We start from the raw sequence: 23,618 nt of genomic DNA, 5'->3' as shown, positions 1-23,618 counted from the left end.
AGGCGCATGTCTGACGTGTGCATGAGAAAAGTGTCGCACACAAAATTTCTGCGTGCATCGAACCGTCAATAATGCCAGGAGCAACCCACCCCTGGTTAAAGTATGACAAAGGAGCTAGAAAATATTATATGCTGATGGATTATTTCTATTTGAAAGTATGCTGCACTGTCTCCTAGTGGGAGAAAATGAAGATTGCATTTGCTCTATTATTAGCGTGAGTTCAGCAATAAAACAGGAAACCAACAATACTGTCCATCTATCATCAAAAGGGTTTTCTCAAGAATTTGGGCAGATTTCTGGCCTTCAATTATCATTCTATTACAACCAAAAAAATCATTCCCGGGTAACTTTTCTGAAAGAATGGAAAACTTACATGGAATTTTTGCTGAAAGAAGAAACAAAATGATATATGGGTTTTAAGATTTTAAAAAAAATATGAATTAAATGAGGGGGTGATCAGACTTGTATAAAATAAAATCTAAAGGGGAGGTTGTAAGATTGTAATTATATACTGAAAAGATCAGAAGTCATAATTTTAGATAGCTTCATTTTTTTAATTCATGCAGTCATATATTCATTCATTCTGTAGAAAAGGTAAGGCTACAGATGGCTTTGCAAAAAAACAGAACTCATAATCACAGCAATGAATGAAGAGCCAGTGAGTAGACCAGTTCTTCACATTTCTCTGCACAAAGAGAGATCAAGAAATTGAGTGTGGCAAAAAGAGATTATTTGTTGTGATTTAAAAGAAGGTAAAAGAATACTAAAATTGTTATCACTTGTGATGAAGACTGGTAGTCACTTCTATTTCTTTTTATTACCTTTTTTCTTTTCTTTACAGCTTTTCTTTTTTCCATTTGCATGTTTTATTCTTTCTGTGTTTATACTTTTCTTTTACTTGCATTAGTTTTTACTATTGCAATTAAAATTAATTGAAAAATCATTGTAATTCATAATCTGCCTTCCTTCCTCCTCCCACCTCCCTTGTCTTTTACTCTGTAAATTCTTAATAAACCTTTTTTTTAACTCTAGTGGGTCATTTTTCTTCCCAATAAAAATCAAATTACATAAACTCATTATTTTGAAATAAAGTCATTTAACATCTGGCATCACTTTCATCATAATCTTCCAATTTTATTAAAATTCTACAGAAAATAATCCCCCCCCCCAAAAGCAATTTATAGGTCCCACTTTTGGCCATTGTACCTTACTGCAGGCCAGGTGAAGAGCTGTGTTCTTGTTGACATCCAGCACAGTTAGATCTGCTTTTGCTCTGTACAGCAGGAACTCTGAAAATTGTGGAAATGCAACATGATAAATTGTGCCTATACTTATTTAAAAGATTCTTATAAGCCATTCACCCCAAAATCATAGAAGCCAACTTCCAACATTAAAATGGTAAATGAGAAAAATGAAAAAGCAGGGCAGCTTAATCCAAAATATGAAGACAGATAACTTCTATACCACTAGATTGATGTCACCGTCCTCTGAAATAATTTGGCTTTTGCCAGAAAGGGAATCATACTGGAGAAGGCATTTCAAAATTCCACCATCAAGGCAGAAAGGTGAACCAGAAAGCAAAGGAACTGAAGTTAAACTCTGTATCTCAAGATATAGAGAGCCAACACACTGGCTTGTGACATTTCTTTTTGCTCTTATCTTTTTATGTTCACCCTCAAATAACATTAAACCATTCCACAATTCTAACCTTTACATGTTACAAAATGTGATGGTGGAAGGCTTCATAATGGTTGTCTCAAAGGTGCTTTTTCAAAAGACAACTGGACTATGTTTTTTCCCTTGAGGAGGAAGACATTTTGCTTCTCGTCCAAGACATAGCCAGTTGCCTTTTGAAAAGCGCCTTTGAGACAATTCTCTATGGAGAATCTCCATAGACCTCCATAATTGTAGTATGCCTGAAACCTGTTTGCAAATGATTTGCATAATTAGGTCACTCCAAAATTGTAAAGAGATAGTTAGATTTCTTAAGAATAACTAGGAGTGGACTTTAAGTAGCAGTTAGCTCCTCTCATCTCAACCATCCTCTAGGTTGGAAGGAATCCTGCACTCAAATAACCAGAGACCCTTCAGCTGGCCTTCTTGCTTCCCCCTGCAAGCCAAAGCAGGCTTGAGTCTGGAGCAGCGGTCCCCAATCTTTCTGGCTTTGTGAACCGGCACTGGTGGCGGGGAACGAAGAGGGAATCTTTCCATGCAAACAGCGGATAAGTGCACTCACACATGCAAATGCATTCGCACAAGTAACAGGCATGCAAGTGGAGCTGTGCGTGTTTACATGTTTGCTCGCTTGCACAATCTGTTTTTGAACGGATCACAGCCCAGTGGTTGGGGACCCCTGGTCTAGAGTGAGGCAAAGTGTAGCTATTCATATTATGTCACAAATGCTGGAAGAAAACAGCATATTGTTTCTATTTCTGGATGGTGGGAGAAAAAAATTGATCTCAGGCACAAAAATATCATGCAAAATTCATGGAAGTGCTCACATGAGCACAAGTATTGCTCCTAATTCTTTCCTAGGATGATGATAGACAGAAAGATGACTACCCTTCAGTAGACTAAGAAGGAAAACATAATTTGCAAATAAATACAGAAAGCTATTCCCAAAACCAAGAGAATATCTACAATATTTAGATCTTTACAAAACAAATTAGTCAAATGTCTATGGAGATTCTCAATCATGATTGTCACAAAGGTGCTTTTTCAAGAGGCAACTGGACTTTATGGTATCTCTTTGACGATGTTTTGCTTCTCATCCAAGATGCTTCTTCAGCTCAGTATGAGTTGGATGAGAAGCGAAACATCGTCAACGAAAAACCAGAAAATCCAGTTGCCTCTTGAAAAAGCACCTTTGGGAAAATTAGTCAATATATATTATCAGAAATGATCTTAGCAGGAAACTGAACCAGACAGTATCGGATCTATGCTGGACCAAGAGAAGACAAGAGATATATACCTATTTTTATGGATTCTCTTAAGCTAATATGATAGGATAATTGGGGAAAAACAAAAAAGAGAAAAGCATAAATACAGAAAATGCACCACTTACCAACTGCTGCCGTCTGGCCATTTTCAGCAGCCATCATAAGAGGGGTCCTCCCCAATTGGTCAGTTCCATCTACCTCAGCCTGGTGTTGCAAAAGCAATTGTAAACCATGGATGTTGTCTGCAAAGGCAGCAGCGTGAAGGGGGGTCCTTGGAAGAAGAGGAAAGAATGGACTTGACATGCTTTCAGAAAGAACTCTGTTTTTTAGATGCATAATTGTAAAATCATACAGCATTGTTTTTAGTTTTTTAAATTTTATTCTACATACTTCATTTATTTCGGCATTTTAAAGATGCATACACATTCCTACAATGTGTTTTGATATCATTCAATTTCTTTAGAAGCTTGGTAGTTTCTCATTGGATGATCTCTCAACTCTATATTTTTAGAAGGCGCGTAGTATCCACACTGAAAGCAAACATTCTGTGTATCTTCTCTCTCTTGCCCAATAGTGCATAGTAAAACCCAAATTAAAACTCACTCTCAATTGCCACGCCCTAATGAAACTTAACTGAATACTGATTAAAGAGGTAGAAAAACAATAATAAGAATAAATGGCAGGACATAAATCTGTTTACTATAGATTACCACATTGCTATTGACACGTATTTCCCATAATAAATACAAACACATGTTGAGAAACTGATCGTAAACTTGAATGTAGGTCCCTTGAACAACAATTAGTAGCAATAGGGTTTTTTAAAGCACTATTTGAAAGTGCAAGGCCAGGGTTGACAAATTGTATTTAATTAATGAAATGCCTGCCGGACTCCCAATAATTGCCTGACTTCCAACTTGTGAGATTTCAGTAAATTAAGGGAGTGTAAAGGCAATCGCAGAGGATTTTGTGAGCAGGTCAAAGCCTGGAAAAAGTGAGTGATCCCTGCCACTCACATATAAGGATGCTAGAGCATATCAGATCGAAATTCATTTGTCTTGCATTTGATACACACAATGGCGATTCAGATTTAAGCTGTCTTGAATCTCAGATCCTACAACTTCATGGAGCCTGGGTATCTGGGTTATGTAAGACAGAAACTATGGGAGTTAAGGCACCAAAATTCATGCTGCTGAATTTCTTTAGCCTCTTTGGTGTAACTTGAAGGGATATCTCCCATTTCAAATGATGGTCCAATCAATGATACCGAGTAATATAACTAGTGCGTTCACCAAGACAGGAAGACACAATCACTTACCTTCCTTTGGCATCTCTGCTATTAACAATCTTGGCACCCAATGCTTCAACAAGCATCTCAGCAGTGCCATCCTGGTTGTTAATTCTAGAGAAGAAATAAAGTGTGAGAAGCAAGCAAGCATCGGGTTGATTTTATTTATTCCAGGGTAACAAAACAAGTAGAATGGCATTTCAAAATCTCTCTACTGAATCTGGGTTTCAGAGGTCCAAAATAGGTAGGGAAAATTCCCACCAGTCAAGATGCTCCAAATTTTGGACAATTCCTTCAAGTAAACCCACTACTAACTTTAATGATACGTTATCTTTCTTTTTGGGTGGAAAAAAAATAATAAAAGCTAAGGCGTAAGCCACCAGAGGGATCTGCTGTTCAGTCCTGCCCAGCAACTCCCTGTTGAATTTGTAGGTTTGGGGAATAAAACGATGTCAATGCTTTGCTAGTGATGTGAAATAAGTATTCCAAAAATAAGCTAATTCTAGAAATAAGCTAAGTTGTAGGTTCCAAAATATAGGCAGTCCTCATCTAATTACTTCATTTAGGACCAGAATTTCCATTGCTATTGAAGGCAGCTGTTATGAGTCACACTCAAATTTTACAATCTATTTTCTGCCACAATTGTTATCACTGCAATTACTAAGTGAATCATGCAACTGTTAAGGGAACCTGGCTTCCCCCAATTGTGTTGCTTATGGGGAAGCCAGCTGGGAAGGTTGCAAATGGAAATTACATGACCCTGGGATTTGGCAACCACTGTAAAAAATATGCCAGCAAGCACCCAAATTTTGATTATGTCTCTATGAGGATGCTTCAATGGTCATAAGTGTGAGGAGTGGTTTTCAGTCATTATTTTTGGTGTAGTTGTAACTTCAAAAAATCACTAAATAAATGGTGTTAAGTCAAATACAGGTAGTTCTCAACTTACAGCAGTGTTTCCCAAACTTGGCAACTTTAAGACTTGTGGACTTCACCTCCCAGAGTTCTCCAGCCAGAAGAGCTAGCTGGAGAATTCTGGGAGTTGAAGTCCACAAGTCTTAAAGTTGCCAAGTTTGGGAACCACTGACTTACAGCATTTCATTTAGTGACTGTTTTGAAGTTACAACAGCACTGAAAAGTCATTGATGGCCGTTTTTCACACTTAGAACTCAACATCCCCATGGTCACATGATCAAAATTCAGATGCTTGGCAACTGGTTTATATTTATAACGGTTGCAGTGTCCCCGTTTTGCGACCTTCTGACAAGCAAAGTCTATGGGGAAGCCAGATTCACTAAATAACCGTGTTACTAATTTAACTGCAGTGATTCACTTAACTGTGTCAAGAAAGGTCGTAAAATGGGGTAAAATTCACTTAACAACTGTCTCATTTAGCAACAAAAATGTACTGTCTGTATTTTTTCCTAATACTGGTTGGACTAAAATTTCCAGCTTCTGGCTATGCTAGCTATTGGAATAGATTGGAACTGTAGCTAGCAGCGTATGCATACCCAGGTTAGGAAATGCAGACAGCATTTCTACTGAATATAAAATTACAAAAAACACAGTAGGGCTATCATTAATAGGCAAGAAATCACTTATTTCCTAGAAAGCCAAGTGGTAAATTGTTTCTTTATCTTTTCTTTCTTTTGTGGGGCATGTGCATTTCTTGTGATAGGTCTGGGCTGCATGTAATAGCTAATTTATTTTTAAAGACTTCCACTGTAGTCCACTTGATGCCAAGAGAAAAGAGAACTCATATTTGAAGCTGGCATTTTGCTTTGCAGAATTCATTCTGCTATCTCTAAATTATAATATCTTAACAATTTAAAAGTTGGGGGAGATATCAAGAGAGGTATACTCTGGCATAAGGGTTATCCAAAGCAGGGTTAGGGTTAACCCTACTTGAAAAGCAAAATCCACATCTCATTTTGCTTGGAATAGCTTATCCCTAATGCATTTGCACAAACACACACTTTGTTCTCCAGAGTCTACCATGACTTACACTGCACAGTGCAATGGAGTAAAGGGGTTTCCTTCTAGGTATGCAAATGGATTGTGTTCAAGTAACAATTCAAGACAATCTTCATGCCCTGGAAAGAGAGAAGGGAATTTATTAGATCACCTTCTAATCCCATGGCATTTTTATAGGCAAAATCAAGGGTATGACAGGCAAAATCAATGTATGAGCTGTTTTTTAAACCTTTCAGATGCTTAGGCAGCTTTAACGCAGGCTGAAATTGGAAGTTTAATAGCCACACTCTATTTGAGACTTGATTTAAATGAGCCAGTCTGTAACAAAGGCAGTGTTTGCGTATCGTAACAGGAAAAAATGGGTTAATGAATTCAAGTTTGAATGCAAGACATGCACGAAAAAACACACAGGCTCGTTCATGAAGCACTGTTCCTTCTTCCACCTAAGCATTACAATAATCAGGAACTTGACACTTCAACACCATTCAACTCAGAATTATGGTGAAGAGCTTCTAAATGGCCGGGTAGGATTAGAAGTCAGATTTTAATTGAAGTTTAGAGTTGCCTTATGAGTCTTGGCTTCTTTGCAAGCATTTAGCCATACCAGCTATTTAAATGACACTGAAATGGAGAAATCAATATTGTTGGATTTGTTCACATAGGGTAGCTGCATGCCTCCCCCTCTTTCTTTAAGGCAAGATTTAACATGATATACAAATCCTGACAAATAAAAGTTCAAAGAAAAGGTAAGATACCTTTCAGAATAGTACCCCAGAACAAGAATTCCGCCCCCCCCCAAAATTGAAGGAAATACAAATTAATCAAAATCAGTACATGAATCCCATGATTTATTGCAATAAAATAAAGTTCCTGATCATAATAAAGCATCTACTGCTATTCCCTCACAAGAATGTTATGTTTTCAAAGGATCCATAGAGTTTTCGGAGATATTTATCAGATGATCCACAATGAGAAATCAGTGATAGCAGATATGCTTGCCAGAAAGACAATTGCCCACCACCACTGAATTCTCCTGCAATAAAACAGCTGAAAAGATCAGGATACGGAAGAGGAGCAGTCTTCAATTTTCATCCACTAAAGCCAGTATGAACAAGATACAATCTAGAACCGTGATGGTGAACCTATGACACGAGTTCCGGAAGTGGCATGTAGAGCCATCGCCCGTTGCTGTTCCAGGTTCCGGTGCGCTGGCCAGGTGGTCTCCATGAGCACCGGAAACCAGAAAAGCAGTCGCCCAGTGTGCATGCCTGATGACATTCTGGTTTCTGGCGCATGCATGTGCACTGGTCAGCTGGTCTGCCCATGCACATGTGTGCCAGAAACCAGGAGATCAGGTGGCCAGTGCACATGCGCACACCGGAAACTGGAAGATCATCTTCCCAGCATGCACATGGGCACCAGACGGCTGCTCTTCTGGTTTCTGGTGCATTCGCCAACACTGATCTAGAACAAGAGTGGACAAACTATTCTATCAACCATATGTGAACCACAGGATTCCTTTTGGGCCTGAGAGCAGCTTTTAAGAAGAATTTTTGGAAGGCATGGAGAGGCTTTGGAACTCTCTATTTTACCCACCAAAATCCCTCCAGTAGGCAGAAAATGTGGACACCAACCATGATGGCAATCTCCTATACAATACACAGCACCTGGGAATCCAATGAAATGAAACTGCACTTTCCAGCCATAAGATATTTGCCACAAGTAATCTAAAGGATCTTGACAGATGACTTGGAGAAGGAAAGGTCTGTCCTACAATCTATTGACCCACTGAATCTGCTGGAGACGTAATCGCCTTTCAGGTAAAACGGCTGCATAAATTATTGAACATCCATAGTTTTAGCCATCACAGCCTTCTGCTGCAACCATCATGTCATATTATAGTAATTAACTTTGCTCAGTGTTGTAGCAGTGATTTAACAGGACAGATATGGTAGTCTCTCCCTGGGGCAAGAAAATAATGAAAGAAGGTGTGCATGAATCTCTACATTCTTACCACTGTATGAAGCCCAGTGCATTGGTGAATAGCCACTATAGTCCACTACAGAGTCCAGAGGGTCAGTAGAAAGCGCTGCCTGCAGCAAGGTCCTCAGGATTTCAGAATGCCCACACACCGAGGCAAAATGAATCGGGGTCCGGCCCTTGAAATCCCGACACAATACAAAGGCATCATGGTCCAGCAGTGCTGCAAGGCAGTCTTCACAGCCAGTAACAGCCTATAAAAAAAGAAAAGCAAGCAATGAAAAAAAAATTACCTATTACAAATAGAAATAAGTCTTGCAAAGCAGGCACTCGAAATATTCTATTTATTCAATAATAATACCAAGTTGTTGTTTTAATCATTCGGTTCTATCTGACTCTTGGGGACTTCATAGGTAAGTGCTGTCCATGCTACCCTGTCAAACATGGCTTTTTCCAGTTGTTGGAAATTCATCTTTGTATCAGTGTTGATGTTATCAAACCAGCATGCTCTTTGCTTTCTCCTCCTTGTTTCACTAACCATTCTTAGCATCATTAACCTCTCCAATGAATTTGCACTCATGACATGGTCAAAGTAAACCAATCTTGTAATCCAAGTACCATGTAACAATAACAACAATAAATCTTGCACTATAAACAATAGAAACTTTTATTTTCGCATTAAAACTGATGCTGCTCGAACTAGCTTTTCTTTTGCCTAAATATTCCTTTCCAGCACAAGCATGTTTACAGTATTCATACAGGTAATCCTTGCTTAACAACCTTAACTGGGATTGGCAACTCCACCATTAAACAAAGCAATAGCTACTGGAAGTAGGAAATCACATGACCGCAACTGTTCTTTCTGGCACAAGAGACAAGATTACTGTTGTTTCACACATTTGATTCTTGTTGGTTTCTAACCACCACCACCATCCCGCCCTTTGGAATGCCTGCTTCCAGTCTTACACACATAAAAAGCAATGCGATTGTGCCACTGCTGAGGCAGGGAGCCATGGATGCAGTATGCAACCCACTCATGCTCTTGAAATCCTTTTTGCTCCAGTCGCTTCACTTTGTTACAAGAGAAAGGGGAGGCAAAAAAAGCAACCTATTTTGGTAGACCATCTCTCCTTTGTTTGACTCTTTTTTTTTTTGCTGCCAGTGTGATTGCACTACTTTTGATGGATAGAAGTGTACTCTCTTGAAATCTGTTTCAAGAAGAGATTTGTCTCCAATCTCTCTGCTCTGCAAGAAGGGAATAATGGAGGAAAAAACACACAGGTCAGATACAAGACTACCTGCACTGACTATAATGGCAGTTGCATGACTGAAGGATGTTGCAAAGGTTGCAAATGGCCTGTGAAGCTTTTTTCCCCCCCAGCAATGTTGCAACTTTGGTCACAGAACAAATGATGGGAAAGTGTACCTGTAAAGTACACCAAATTCAAAGCACTCTCTGGAATCAATGGCAAGTGCGACAATTCAAAGATGAGGAACAGACAACGATCTATTCACTATGCTCCAATTGGCTTAAAATGTGGAACACTTAAATGTTTAATTTTCCACATCCAAAACTACAAGACTATTTCACGATCTTGTTCATTCAATTCAATATAGAGCTATTCCTCCACTTACCCCTCGGTGCAGTGCGGTCCTGCCTCTTCTGTCTGCTGCGTCCACTGTGGATCCCTTCTCTAGTAAGAGATGGACACAATCTACATGGCCATTCATGATTGCCAACATCAATGGGGTCCTGTGAGAAAATCAAGAATAGGTCAGCTACCTACTGATTTACTAATTTGGCTTATCCCTAATTTAGAAAATAAGCATTCTCTTTATGAAGGGCAGAATGGACCGAGAGTACCCCAGATGTTAAACTAAGAGGGAAACTCAAAAATAAAAATCTTTAATTCCAAGTTTCTAAAAAACAATTACAGTTTCATTAATCCGTTCTGATTACTCCTGAGGGCTGAAAAATGAGGTGATGGTCATACTTTAAAAAATAATAATAAATCTGCGGACTGGCAAACATCATGCCAGGGACTGTAATTCAGAAAGTGTGTGGCAATATGTCTAAACTAAATTTGACGTCATATATTTAATTCTGATTAAAATGTAATTCAATACTATTGCTATGGTTACTCTCCCTTTTTTAGTAGTCACATTAAAATTGTAAGAAGTCTACAAATTTAAATCGAGCATTCTTATTCAATGTGTCACGTAGAAATCAAGGTCAAAAGGAGTTAGAACTTCTAGGTCAGTGACTGCGAATCTTTTCGGCACTGAGTGTCCAAACCGGAAAGCGTGTGCATGTGCATGCCTGTGCACGTGTGCTGGAGCACCGGAAACCCGAAGACAAGCTGGCCAGTATACGCATGCCTGTTTTTTGGCAGGTTTTGGGGCAAAAAAGGACCTGAAAATGGTTCGGAAAATGACCTGTTTTTTGAACCAGAAGAGCAGCTCCCGATGGCATGCATGCCCACACAGAGGGCTCTGTGTGCCACCTCTGGTATGCGTGCCATAGGTTCACCATCACGCTTCTAGGTGCTATTGCCATTTTTTGAAAAGAAGAAGTAGCAGAAATGAAAAAGCCATTGGGTGGAATATAGTGAGAAAGATTCTAGCTGTAGCTTTGCACTCAAGGAAGCTTATTTCAGTGCATCTTCTTCTATAGAAACAAGGTTCTCAGTTCTAAGGATTTTTTCATTACAGATAGCAAGTAGAAGGAAAGGAGTTTGCATTTAAAAATGATGATTAGCAGAACGAACCAACCTCAAAACTCTAAAAAAAGAACTGCACATATTTGAATTCATTAGGACACCTCCTTGTAGATCAAACAGAGGGACATGGCTTAAGATTACCTCCATCATCTGCTCATATAATTTTCCCTGTAATTTATTCTTCCCTGAGGTTTTCAGAAAGCTAAACATTCTTTTGGCCATTTTTTAAACACCCTTCTGGTGCTCCAATACATTTAGTTTAGTGCCCTGTACACGTGAATCTTTTTGAAAGGCTGTAAAAACAGAGGTTTAACTTCTACAATTTGGAGTTAGGCTTGGGGCCAGTTTGTACAGAGCTACTTTTGAGGTTTTAATGATGTTCTATTCGTAAATATATATATATATATGTATGTATGTTACAAAGAAATATTTTAATTTATTCAGAATATTTTGTATGCCATCTGCTCCTTAAAGAAATACAATTTTAAAATAGATTTTGTGAAAATGATTAAAACAACAAAATAGGATGTTTTAAAATAATTAGAAAATAAAACTCATAAAATAAAATAAAGCAAGTTAATTTAATAATAAATTAATAATAAATTAACAGTAAAATGGAAAAGTCTGCTAACAGTTTTTGCCATAACATATGGGCCCCATCATGGAGATAGAAAATTATATTATAAAGATCTGATGTCTCTATGGGAGGATGCACAAAATCTGCCTCTTGGTGATCACAGAGTGTTGAGCAGGCCATATAAGAGGAGGCAGCCTTATCAGTTTTTTAGTCTTTGACCACATAAAACATACACCCTTACAGAAATTTTGAATTAATTACTGGAAATTGTGAAACTGTTTGAATATGGAGGCGTCACTGAGCTAACCCTAACCTGTGCTCTGTATCCCGGACCAGATGAAATTTTTTGAATAGCTTGAAGGATTGGTTCCATAAAAACCATATCATAATAATAAACCACTGCGGTTACCCAAGCACATAAATCACCAAAGTCACCTGTCTCCCCTCTAAGAAAGGGAATTTACTAGCAGAAGTATTTTTTAAAAAATATTCTCCTTTTCACTGATGCTTCTCGACTCTCCAATTTCAATGCTTAGAAAGACTTGCCAACTGAACATCAAATCTTTAAGGGAAAATGTATCTCAGGTGTTTCTCCCTCAACATAGAAGTCACTCCCAAATGAGTAAGAACTCTCTCTTGTCGGTACTGGGGTTCATCTGCCTCTCCGGCCCTTTATTGCCCAGACGCATTCAGAGCCCAGCTGGCAATACATGTGGTCCTGCTTCGGATTTGTATAGTAAACTGGAATTTGTAAGGAACAAGCCCATTCCTGTTTGCCATTGGAATGACTTATAGGCCAAATAAATACATATATCATCTTCTTCCTGCCTTCTTCCTCCTTCCCCCACCCTTCTTCTATATATAAAAATAGCTGTGGTGTGTATGTTCCAGCATAACTGTGGAACACCTCGAGCAATTATAACCAAACTTGGTACACAGATGACTTACTCTCTGGAAGCAAATACTGTGAGGTAAGAAACCCCAAAAACCTCTTGGGGGGGGTGTTCTGTTAGGATACGGCCTGTTGTACCTTAAAATGGCTTCTACTGTACTGCCATAAAATGGCTTCTACTGTACAGTCCAGTGGAGTTACCGCTTCACAGTACTCCACAAGGGGGCTCCCTCTGGTAAGGGGGAAAATCCAACATTACAAATTATGTTTGGTCTGGACATTTTCCCTCTATAAATAAATACCCAGGCAATGCCAGGTTATCGGCTACTATATATATAAAAATAGCTGGAGACTTACTGTCCATGGATGTCCATGACATCAGTGATGTCGACTCTCTCCCCACTATCAATGAGAAGATGCAGGGAATCTGTGTTCCCATAGGCAGCTGTAAGAAATAAAATGACAATGAACAGGATTTCCTGCTTCTTAATAACTGTCGTTTCTTTAAAGACCCAGTGGATGCCCCAAGTCTGTTTTGCAAGAGCAACTAAGAGAAGGAATTCCAGCATCTCAACAGGAAATAAGACGTGCTCATACCAGCAGCATGGAGGGGTGTCCACTTCTTCTTTTTCTCCTTCACAAGAGCAGAAGCACCATGGCTGGTGAGCACCTCCACGCACTCCGTAGAGCCCCTCTCCGTGGCAAGATACAAAGCCGTCCGCCCTTTGTGGTCCCGCACATCCAGGTTCACCAGGGTTTCGGCAAGCGTCTTCAGGGCTTCACAGTGACCATTATAGGCCTGAAAGCACAATCAACAGATAGATTGATATAGGGATCAAGAGGGATTTAATGTAATGATGCAGACCTACAGCTTAGGTCCACTTTCCTCACCGAAGCAAATGAAACATTGGCATTCAAATGGTAATTAGTGTAATTAAATTTGACCCAACTGTACCCAATATGGTTTTATAATAATGAGACTTACAGCTAAGTGCAAAGGGCTGACTGGAATGGTGCTTTCCACATCGTCCAGGCAGTTAAACGACATTTCCAGGAGCTGAAATGAAAAAGCTTGGAATCTAATTCCAACCATACAAACACTTCAACAGTCTAACTCTTGTAACCCCTGAGATTTATTTAGCGTATGGGAAGAACCTCTGTGAATAATGAATAGTTCTATCATTTCACCTAGTCTAGGAATTATACAGTATGTGTTCCCCAAAATTTACCATATTTTTCAGATTATAAGACGCACCTGAATATAAGAAGCATTAAATTTAGAAGAGGAAACCAACAACAAAAAAAGGTTTTGAGCCACCACGCACCCAATTTTCAGACCTTTTTTTGAGGCCTCTTTTCTGCCCTTTTCCAGCCTTTTTTCTACCCATTTTCAGGGCTTTTTTTCAACCCCTTTAGAGGCTTTTTGGCCCATTTTTGAGGGATTTTTTGGCCCATTTGGGGGGCTTTTGGCCCATTTTTTGATACTTTTTTGGCCATTTTTGAGGCTTTTCTCAGTTCATTTTCTAGGCTTTTGGGACCTGTTTTCAAAGCTTTTTGTGGCCCATTTTGGGGGCTTTTCTTGGCCCATTTTCGAGACTTACTTTGGTCCATTTTTTCAAAAACAAATGGGCCAAAAAAAGCCTAAAAAATGAACTGAGAAAAGCCTAAAAAATGGGCTGAAAAAGGCCAAAAATAGGTCCAAAAAGAGGGTGTGCGGAGGCCAAAAAATGGCTGGCGGGTGGGCGGGGCTTCGGCAATATTCAGTCTAAGATGCACAGACATTTTCACCCCCTTTTGGGAGACAAAAAAGTTGTCATAGTCCAAAAAATACGGTAATTATTATTAAAATAATATGTATTAAGAAATGATGAGATAGGTTTTTAATTTAGGAACAAGGCCCAAAGCTTCTGACAACAATAAACTTGTTTCTAAGTACCTTAAATTTAATCCCAGACCATGAAAGCATTTTCCAAATGTACTTCAATAGCACATTACAACTATAGTACTTGGCTATATTTCTGAAGGCATTTTAATATATAAACCATTACACTGTAAAAATAATTGTTGCCTAGGAAAAACTTAATACAGGTAGTCCTCAACTTGCAACAGTTCATTTAGTGACCATTTGAAGTTACAATAGCATTGAAAAAAGTGACTTGTGACCATTTTTCACACTTATGAATGTTGCAGATTCCCCATGTTTATATGAACAAAATGCAGATGTTTAGCCACTGCCATATATTTATGACGATTGAAGGGTTTTGCAACATTCTGACAAGCAAAGTCATTGGGGGAGCCAGACTAACTTAACAACTGCACTGATTCACTTAAATGTGGCAAGAAAAATAGTAAAATGGGGCAGAAATCACTTTGCAAATGTCTTGCTTAGCCAACAGGAGTTTTGGTCCAATGGAGGGCGTAAATTGAGCACTACCTGTATATTTTTCAAATCCCTTAATATACAAACTGCAGGAAGTGTTTTTCCATTGCAAGTATCCACGCTGGGGCTTGCAAATGAAGATCTCTGGTGAACCAGATTTCCCTGCAGGGGTGGGGATTGCAATGTGGTAATGATCAGCAGCCAGAGGATGAATTCTGGCTCGCACTGTCTTTCCAGATACAAAGGAGAGACAAGAGATTGCCCATTTGCACTCCAGAATGCTGTAGGAACTAAGGTTCATGCGGTCAACTGGTGAGTTAAATGCTTGGGAATTGAGAGTTCCCAATCTAGCTCACAGCTATGATGCAGCCTCTGTGGACACAACATTTGCACAAGCCTTCTTAAGCACTTTTGGACGTAATTAATGTATATCTAAAGAGAGATTTTCTGAGTAACAGGATAGGAGGATTCAACCTGGTGAGTCAACATTCTTTCTGGATCCAAAAGGGAAAATAATGGTTTTAAAAATTTAAAACTGGTATAAATGGTGTGTCAAATATACAAGATGTTGGAAATGTAATCAATCCAAAGGGAACTTTTATCACTTTTGATGGACATATTAAAAAAATAAGAGTTATTGAGATCAGATATATATTTTAATTCAGAACATTTTTAAAATATGTGTACAATTGAAATCAGAGGTTTTATTTTCTTCTAGGCATGTTGGATAAGCTGTTGGGGAAAAACAGGGGACTTTGTTTTTACATATCGTAACAGCAGCGAGACATTTGCATGCATAGGGATGGAAAGATCTACAAATTCCCACAATGGAGGAATAAATGTTGGAATTAATGGAAGTGGTGAGGTGACAAAACTAATTATGAAAAGATTGTCTAGCTTTGTTTCTACATGAAAACTACTTTTTGCTTGACACCAAAAGAAACGCTATAGTAATTCTGTAATTTGATTATCAGAATTATGATTACAGAAATGGTGTGGTAATATTGAATTTCAGATCAAAAGGTTAATGTACAGGTAGTCCTCAACTTAAAACAGTTTATTTAGTGACCGTTCAAAGTTACAACAGCACTAAAACAACTGTGGCAAGGAAGGTCATAAAATGGGACGTAAGTCACTTAACAAATGTTTCACTTAACAGAATTTTGGCCTCAGTGGTTTTAAGTCAAGAACTACCTGTATTCTATATTTATAATTGTATTAAAGAAAGTTGGGATTCCCCCCCCCCCATTTTCTTTCAGGGGGGCTCTCCATTTATCCCTTATACTTTGCTCTTCCCTATCTTTTTATCCTAAATTTTATATTTAAAAAAATATTTTTATTCTTTGTAGAAATTTAATAAAGTACAATTTTTAAAAAAGGCAAAGAAAACACAAGCTATTTCAGATGAGAGAAAAGAAGAATTAAGTATATTTCTTATATTTCTTAGGATGCATAAGTATGAAGAATGCTTTAGTGGCTTAACAAGCATCTTATGAAGTACTAATAATGTTACTAATTTTATAATGCTGGGAGCAAGTAAAGACAGAGTATCGAATAAGCATACAAATTCTATATAAATAAAAATGTAATGGTTGTTTGTTCAAAATCGCTAATCTCCGAAAGTGCTTCACCGATTGCTTTGAAATTTTGACACAATGTTGCATTCGAATACGCGAATGTTTTTATATACGTATATTACATAGATGTCACACCTGTGACAGGTTAAAAACATGATTTTTTGTAAAAAATACTTTTTTGAAAACCAGCGCCATCTGGTGGACGTAAAAGCAACACATGCAATGCTAAATATTTCATGATTCCATTTCACTGTTTCCAGCGCCATCTGGTGGGTGTAAAAGCAACACACGCTATACTAAATGTTTCATGATCCAATTCCAATGTTTCCAGCGCCATCTGGTGCACGCAAAAGCAACACACGCTATACTAAATATTTCATGATTCCATTTCAATACAATACGATTGTATTGTTATATTGAATTTTCATAGATTTCGATTTATTTTCATTTTGATTTAATTATTTCATGTGACATTGCGTTGGAATTGAGCTGTGTCATTTACCATAGCATTCATTTAGTGAGTATAGTATATTCAGAACTGTTCGGCCTCTCTCCAGCTTCGTCCCAACAGTCCCTTTATATGTGTGGCTGGGCTGCGGCCACACCCTTTCCCCTTTCCGCCTCTCCTCTGATGAGCTTCGGCCATTTCCACCAAGCTGAAGCCCTTCAGCCTCCCCCTTCCCTCCCGCTGGGCCTTTGCTGTCTGCGGTGGGGCGCTACCTGCACCATCCCTCGGCTGCATACTCCCGCCCTTAAGCCGGCCTACCCCCAGCCAGCCCAGCAGAGTTCCAGAGGAGGCGGAGCGTCTCCTCAGCCCGGCCGGCTGCGTGTGCTCTCCATCCCCCCCCCTCACAGCGAGCCAGCTACCACCTCGCCAAGGCGGCTCTGACGGGGTGGCGGCAGCGGTGTCAGCCTGAGGGGCAGCGGGGCTGGGGCGGCCCCTGGGTGCCTCGTGAGGTGGCACACCGAGGACTTCTCCTCCTCCGAGATCCTGGATGTCTCACTCTCCCGGGCCACCAACTTGGGGGAGCCCGAGTGCAGCTCCTCCGAGGAGATGCTCGACAATTTCCACAAGGCCGACAGCCCCAGCGCCATCTCCCCCAACCAGCCTCGCCTGGCCCAGCATCCCTGAGTCCTGACCAATGGCAGCATCCACCCGCCACCCCACTAGGCCCAGACTGGGCCACAGCAACGCGTGGCTGGGTACAGAAAGTAGTATAACAATGAAGGAACAGAAATGTATGCAGAAGCACATCTAAAATGAAGACCAAGAAGAACAATAAAATACACAGCAGTGTATACATCTTTGTATTTAAAGCATAGATATAATGCTTTATCTGGAAACTGGGGGGAAAGGAGTCTATCTGCAGTCTTGGAGATTACTGTCTAGCTCATGAGAGTTTATTTAGCCACCCAAATTCTGTATCTCAACCTGACTTGTTTCTAATCTGGCCATTTCCTAATGCCCTCCAAGAAATGAACCATATAATAGTCATCAACAAAGAAAACTATGACCCTTTCAAGTGTCCACAGACGTTTCCTCTCACTTTTAAAGCCCAATTGTCCAAGCTTCAGACTTACCAACTCAAGGTTCTGTCGGTTGCCATAGGCAGCTGCGTAATGGACAGCAGTGTATCCCTGTTTGTCTCGGAGAGAGGGGTCAGCACCATTATCCAATAAGAACTCTAAACAACTGGAATAAATATAATTCAATGAACCCAAGCATTAGATGCATATAAAAATTATAAAAATTCTGTGGAAATCCAGATTTGGTTACGGTCACTAAATCATAAAACCAGTTCACATAAACCACAGTAAAGAAGATACAGTAGCTCCTTCCATGTAGTAGGGAGATATACAGCTTAACAACAACAAAAAGTAGCTGTAGTCCATAGGAAGCTCCCAGAAAAGAAACTTGTATCATTACCACGCCACATATAAAACGCAAATGATTTCCTGTTTCATAGCAAATTAATACTTGGGCATTTAACAAAAATCCATTGAAGAGAAAATTGAGGTGTGTGTGCACACTAATTGAGCATTTATTTTTAGTTATTTATTTATTTTTATATTTATTTTAAAAAATCCCTTTAGGGTTGTTTTATAAGCTGAGGCAGGAAAAGCAAAAGAACATCTGAAGAGTTCATTTTCTACCCCTGTTTAACGCAAGCTGAATGCTGAACAATATGAGTTACTTTAATGGAATCTCGAGAAGATGCATGTTCTCTAAAATATCAACTGGGTTACATTAAAAGTAGTGTGGAGAAAAAAGATAGCCAAGTTTATTCAAGAGATAACAAAGAGTGTTCGGATGAGCTACTCACAAGATGGCCTCCTTCAGTCGTGACTCTTTCAGTGGCTCTTCATCAGTGTCATGGCTGTTTCCTGAATGAGTCTCAGCTCTGCAAGAGCAGAAAACTAGATTAGTTTTGCCAATATACAGCAGACAAAGAATGTGTGTACATATTATGTACATAGTATATACACATTATCCCACTGGTGGACAACTGATTGTCTCAAGAAGCCTTGTGAGAAACTGGGACTGTTGTGGAGGGCCACCACCCTGCTGCTGCCGCTGCCCCGCCCTATCGACCCCTCTACTGCATCTATACCCCACCCCAGCCATAGCAGGCTGGATTATGGCTGCTTGCAGGCTGGATGTGGTTCATGGATCGTAAATGCCCAGGTCTATATTATCCAGTAAAACTCTGCATTTTAGAATCTTATTTACAAAAATTATTTTATAATAATCACATATGATAATTTGTTAAAAAAGGAACATGTACTAAATCAGGACTGATGGCAACAACAGTTTAATGGATTATTAAACTGCACACTCCACATAGATGAATCTCACCAAAAATTAACAGTTACCCAAATGAGATTAAACTAAATCCCAGGCAATGAGACAGAGCTTATCATTGGCTTCTGCCTTCCTTACAATACAGGGGGGAAAGGCTTATAGACATTAAAGTAATGTATTCACTCCAAGAAACACCGTGATAATCAAAGCTGATCTTTCTTTGAATCAGTGTATCATAAAAGCAGGAAGCCTAGTCACAACAGCTTCAAACCCATTATATTTTTAAGCAGCAGTAATTTAGAGCTTGGTTTAGATGTCAGAGTTTAGAGATCTAAACATATGAACAAGTGAGACTAAAGGCATTACACTTCAGACAGATAGAAAACTGAAGAGGTACTAAATAGCTCAGTAAGAATGGAGACACTGATTCCTTGATTCACAGTGTTTCTTAGGAAGAGCTTTTGTGCTGAATTGTTTCCCCAATCTTATTTTCAGGTGCCAGGAAACTAAATAAGATCCATGGAAGGATTCTCTGATGAGAAAATTGAAACCAATTGTACCCAACTAAGTCATACTCTTTCTTTCTTTATTCCTACCTCCTGTAAGTGTCTGAAGCAGCAGCATAATGTAAGGGGGTGCAGCCTTTACAGTCAGCTTCATTAATACTGGCTCCGGCAGTGACTAATGTCACTGTACACTGATAGCTGCCATTCGCGGCTGCATAGTGCAAAGGAGTCCTGGATTTTAAAAAAAAAAGGAGAAGGAAAGTAAGTTTCAGATAATGTTCCTAGGTGATATATAAGGAGGTTACACCAGTTCATCAACTCAATGGCAAGTTCATGTAGCAAACTGATCGGGATTAAAAGGCCACGGGGCCATACTGAAGCAGCTACTCAGCCAAGTCTAGTCAAGTAATATATTGAAGGAATAAGAAGTGTGAATCCTCTTTGTCGTTTTTAAAACTGCTCTGATACAAAAGAAGCACTGCTCAATTGTAGAGTTTCATTCTCAAAGCAACCTTTAATGATTATTCTACGAAATGCTAATTTAACAGATCCAGAATTCAGTCTATGAGACGAGAGGGGCTTAAATTCCAGTCCTGCCACCTTTAAAGCAGATATTGCATCCCAGAACTGCTACCACTGAGTTACATCAGCAAACTGAAAAGCGACATACAATGAAATATTGCCCAAATTCAACTACCCAACTCCCAAAAGCAGAGCATTGAGGATCAGCCAGGTAGAAAAATACATGCAAGTGAGCGCCTCAATCTCGGTAGTATTTTAACAAAACCATTTATACCTCTAAATCCATTCTCAAGGAGGCCCAGCATGTGGCTTTTAATCTTGGACATTTCTTTCTCACCCAAGGTCTCAAAGATACAGTGTTCTATATTTACCTTCCAAACTTATCTCTCCTCCTCAAGTCAGCTCCGCTGCTCAACAGCAAGTTAAGACATTCAACATTCCTGCAGAGAAGCCAAAGGGTAAAGAATATATCTCTGAATAACATTGTGGGTTTCTTTTCCAGATGAAAGAACAGGCTGAGAATCTGTCTCAGTTCCAAACGTAGAATGTTAACCCAACAGATGCCCTCCTTGTACCAGTGATGCCCAGTCTAGAAGGGAAAGGTGGGGATGGAGAAAGATGCCAGCTTTATTTCTGTTCTGACCTAGGCTTCCCAAGACCATGACGCAAGCTCCTTGTCCCAACAAAAAACCCTTTTATTAATTTGCTGTGAATTCTGCTCATTCACATCCAGTAAAGTCTTTTGAGGGAGGATTTACACAGACCTTATCTGGCTTGGAAAGCTGACAGGCCAATATCTGCAAAACTTGGCAAAGAGTCTTGGAGAGTCACAAACCAATTAAGCAAACTAATTGTCTCCTGCATCTCCACTCCTTTTGCTCCTCTTTTATTTCCTCTGGGAGGGGCCATTCATTGTCCACCTATGGTCTTACTCCCAAATCAACACCTGTTTTTTAACTGTTCTTTTCGTCTAGCAACTCTAAGTATCCGCACACTGGGAACAGGCTCCAGCTGTTCATCTGCCTCACTGATGTCAGACTCCAACAGCAACTGATGACTGTCAGACGGCCCTGGCCCCCTCTCTGCCTCCAACACAGAGCCCTCATCAGAGTCTTTCCCAGACTCCAAGACTGGCCCATGTTCCTCTTCACTGTCCAAATCTGCTGCCAGCTCCACTGGCCTCTGGCAGGCCACAACTATTTCTTAGTCTTTTACTGCATGATGCAGTAACAGCGGAAGATGATGTGGCATGGAGAAATCAACCTACCTCTGCAAAAGGCAATGCTGTATTAATTAATATTAATTAAGATTAGCCTAATATTTGCATTGATCAGAGAATTGTCTCCACCTGACTACAGTAGTATTCCAAGAACTGGTTATTCTCCAAGCCTATTTTTCTCCAACTGGACAGAAGTGGTCAACTGCATACAGATATTACTTGGTGGTCATAAAACTGGTCACCCATGTGACTGACCCAATTTTACAACCTTTTTTTTTTTTTTTTTTGCAGTTGTTAAGCCAACCAAATGTTTGCTGTAGATTGGTTTTGCAGAAAATGTTGTAATTGGTAATGTTTCTGTAAGATGCTGCAAACAGCCATGAATGTGAGCCGGTGGTCAAGTGGCTGAAGTGAGGTCATGTGATGGGGAACGCAGCGGTCAGAACTTTGAAACTGGGTCTTAAGTACCCCTCTGGGGAAGTTTGTCATAAGTCTAAGCGGTGGCTAAGCAACCAGTCGTTAAGTCAAGGACTACCTGAAATTTAACCGTCCTTTCTCTTAATCTAAAGATAGTAAGATTGGGAATCTTTCTTTCAGAGTTATCCCAAGGAATGTCTTGCCACATTAAGAGTAAATGAATTGCTCACCCTCCGGAAGCAGCAGCATGGAGGCAGGTCCTCCCGAGGTTATCTGGCGTATTGATATCAAAGCCTGCAGACAGCACATGCTCGTTGCTGAGTGAGGAGACAATGCTGTACAACTGACCTGAGAATCAGAAGAAAGTGAAGGGTGACTGGGAAATGGGATTAATTTACCATGACTCTGTGGCAGATACCATGGAAATTATGATTCTGGGATTTACTGAAATTATCAACCAACCAACCTCTTCTACGTAGAGGAAAACCACACTTCATGGGTACATATTATGCTAGTCCCTTTGGGGATAGAAAAATGTAAAACAGAAAGCATAGAGAGGTATAATAAGCTAAAAAAAATCTTCAGTGTAAAAAAAAAAGTATCCTAAAAGAAAGGTTGTGTTGATTTTAATCAGTGCCAAATGAAATAGATAAAAGTGATTTGTTTATGTGGAGAAATTAAATGAGGATTGAATAAAAAAACAGAAATAGATTGAGAGGAAGAGGAAGATGGAAAAAAATCTGATTGGATAGAATTTATGAGATCATCACAACCTACAAGGTTGGTAGAAATTAGATCATTTATATTTCCTTTTCTTATCTCCTACAATACATCTGACCCTTAAATGATAAATTATACGCTGGACTGTAAAAAGTATCAAGCTCGGATAAAAAAGTGAATATCGTTTAATGCCTATTTATACTTAATTTTAATTATTAATTTTAATAAATGCAGTTAACTATGTACTTACTAATTTACCCCTTCCATCATATGAAACACTACAAATTTGGATGCAATTTTGACTAGGGATTTTGCTGGTCATTTGCCAAAGCTAGAGACCCTGTGGCAGCCTTGAAGCCACAGGCTTACACCTTGAATTTAGATTCTTTCTTAAAATTCTTCATATTTGTCAACTACTAGGTAATACGTTCAGACAATTCCTCTATTTTTCTAAGCATTCACACAGTTGGCTTGCTCTGAATTCAGCCACATGTACAAAATCAACTGTTTCCTTATGAACCCACTCCCCCAGTCCAACAGAAAACTTACCTGAGGAAAGTAGCTTACGACAACAGTCTGAGAATCCAAAGAGAACAGCTAAGTGCAGAGGGAACATGTCATGGATCCCACGCCTGAAAGAATAAAAGATCAAAACATGATAGTACACAAGGCCAAGGCTGCAAACAGGGCAGGAACAAAGTGATCTCCACCCTCACATGGGCACACTGACTTCATTTAGAGCCTTGGTGGCACAGTGGTCAGAGTGCAATATTATAGGCTAATTCTACCAGCTGCCAGCAGTTCGACCCTGACCATTTCAAGGTTGACTCAGCTCTCCATTTTTCCAAGGTTGGTAAAATAAGGACTGAGTTTGTTGGGGACCATATGCCGACTCTGTAAACTGCTTAGAGAGGGCTGTAAAGCACTGTGAAGCAGTATATGTCTAAGTGCTATTGCGATTTACAACTTGCATACCCTCAATTCTAAACTACCCTCATCCTTAACTATATGCTGGTATACTCTACTGTCAGTCAGTCACTGCTCTACTACAGAGTCCAATAATGACACATTTCAACCTGGTCGTGGTTAACTAGCAGAGTACAC

General features: G+C 39.5%; 1 protein-coding gene across 1 annotated transcript in view; it reads right to left on the bottom strand.

Moving 5' to 3' along the window:
• Window positions 1-23,618, bottom strand: part of ANKRD52 (ankyrin repeat domain 52) — a 64,598-nt gene that overhangs the window by 5,478 nt on the left and 35,502 nt on the right. The window contains exons 11-25 of the mRNA XM_032209870.1: window positions 23,064-23,146; window positions 22,025-22,142; window positions 20,530-20,598; window positions 19,727-19,867; window positions 18,652-18,729; window positions 17,909-18,020; window positions 13,356-13,427; window positions 12,968-13,169; window positions 12,728-12,815; window positions 9,817-9,934; window positions 8,216-8,435; window positions 6,233-6,320; window positions 4,258-4,341; window positions 3,065-3,210; window positions 1,207-1,289 (exon numbers count right to left, since the gene is read on the bottom strand). Coding sequence (XP_032065761.1) covers window positions 1,207-1,289; window positions 3,065-3,210; window positions 4,258-4,341; window positions 6,233-6,320; window positions 8,216-8,435; window positions 9,817-9,934; window positions 12,728-12,815; window positions 12,968-13,169; window positions 13,356-13,427; window positions 17,909-18,020; window positions 18,652-18,729; window positions 19,727-19,867; window positions 20,530-20,598; window positions 22,025-22,142; window positions 23,064-23,146 — 1,702 coding nt within the window. The remainder of the gene's footprint in view (window positions 1-1,206; window positions 1,290-3,064; window positions 3,211-4,257; window positions 4,342-6,232; window positions 6,321-8,215; window positions 8,436-9,816; window positions 9,935-12,727; window positions 12,816-12,967; window positions 13,170-13,355; window positions 13,428-17,908; window positions 18,021-18,651; window positions 18,730-19,726; window positions 19,868-20,529; window positions 20,599-22,024; window positions 22,143-23,063; window positions 23,147-23,618) is intronic.

Source organism: Thamnophis elegans, chromosome 2, assembly GCF_009769535.1.
Source record: "Thamnophis elegans isolate rThaEle1 chromosome 2, rThaEle1.pri, whole genome shotgun sequence".
Taxonomy (NCBI): Eukaryota; Metazoa; Chordata; class Lepidosauria; order Squamata; family Colubridae; genus Thamnophis; species Thamnophis elegans.
Note: the sequence above shows the minus strand (reverse complement) of the source record. Positions and strands in the feature narration are given on the sequence as shown.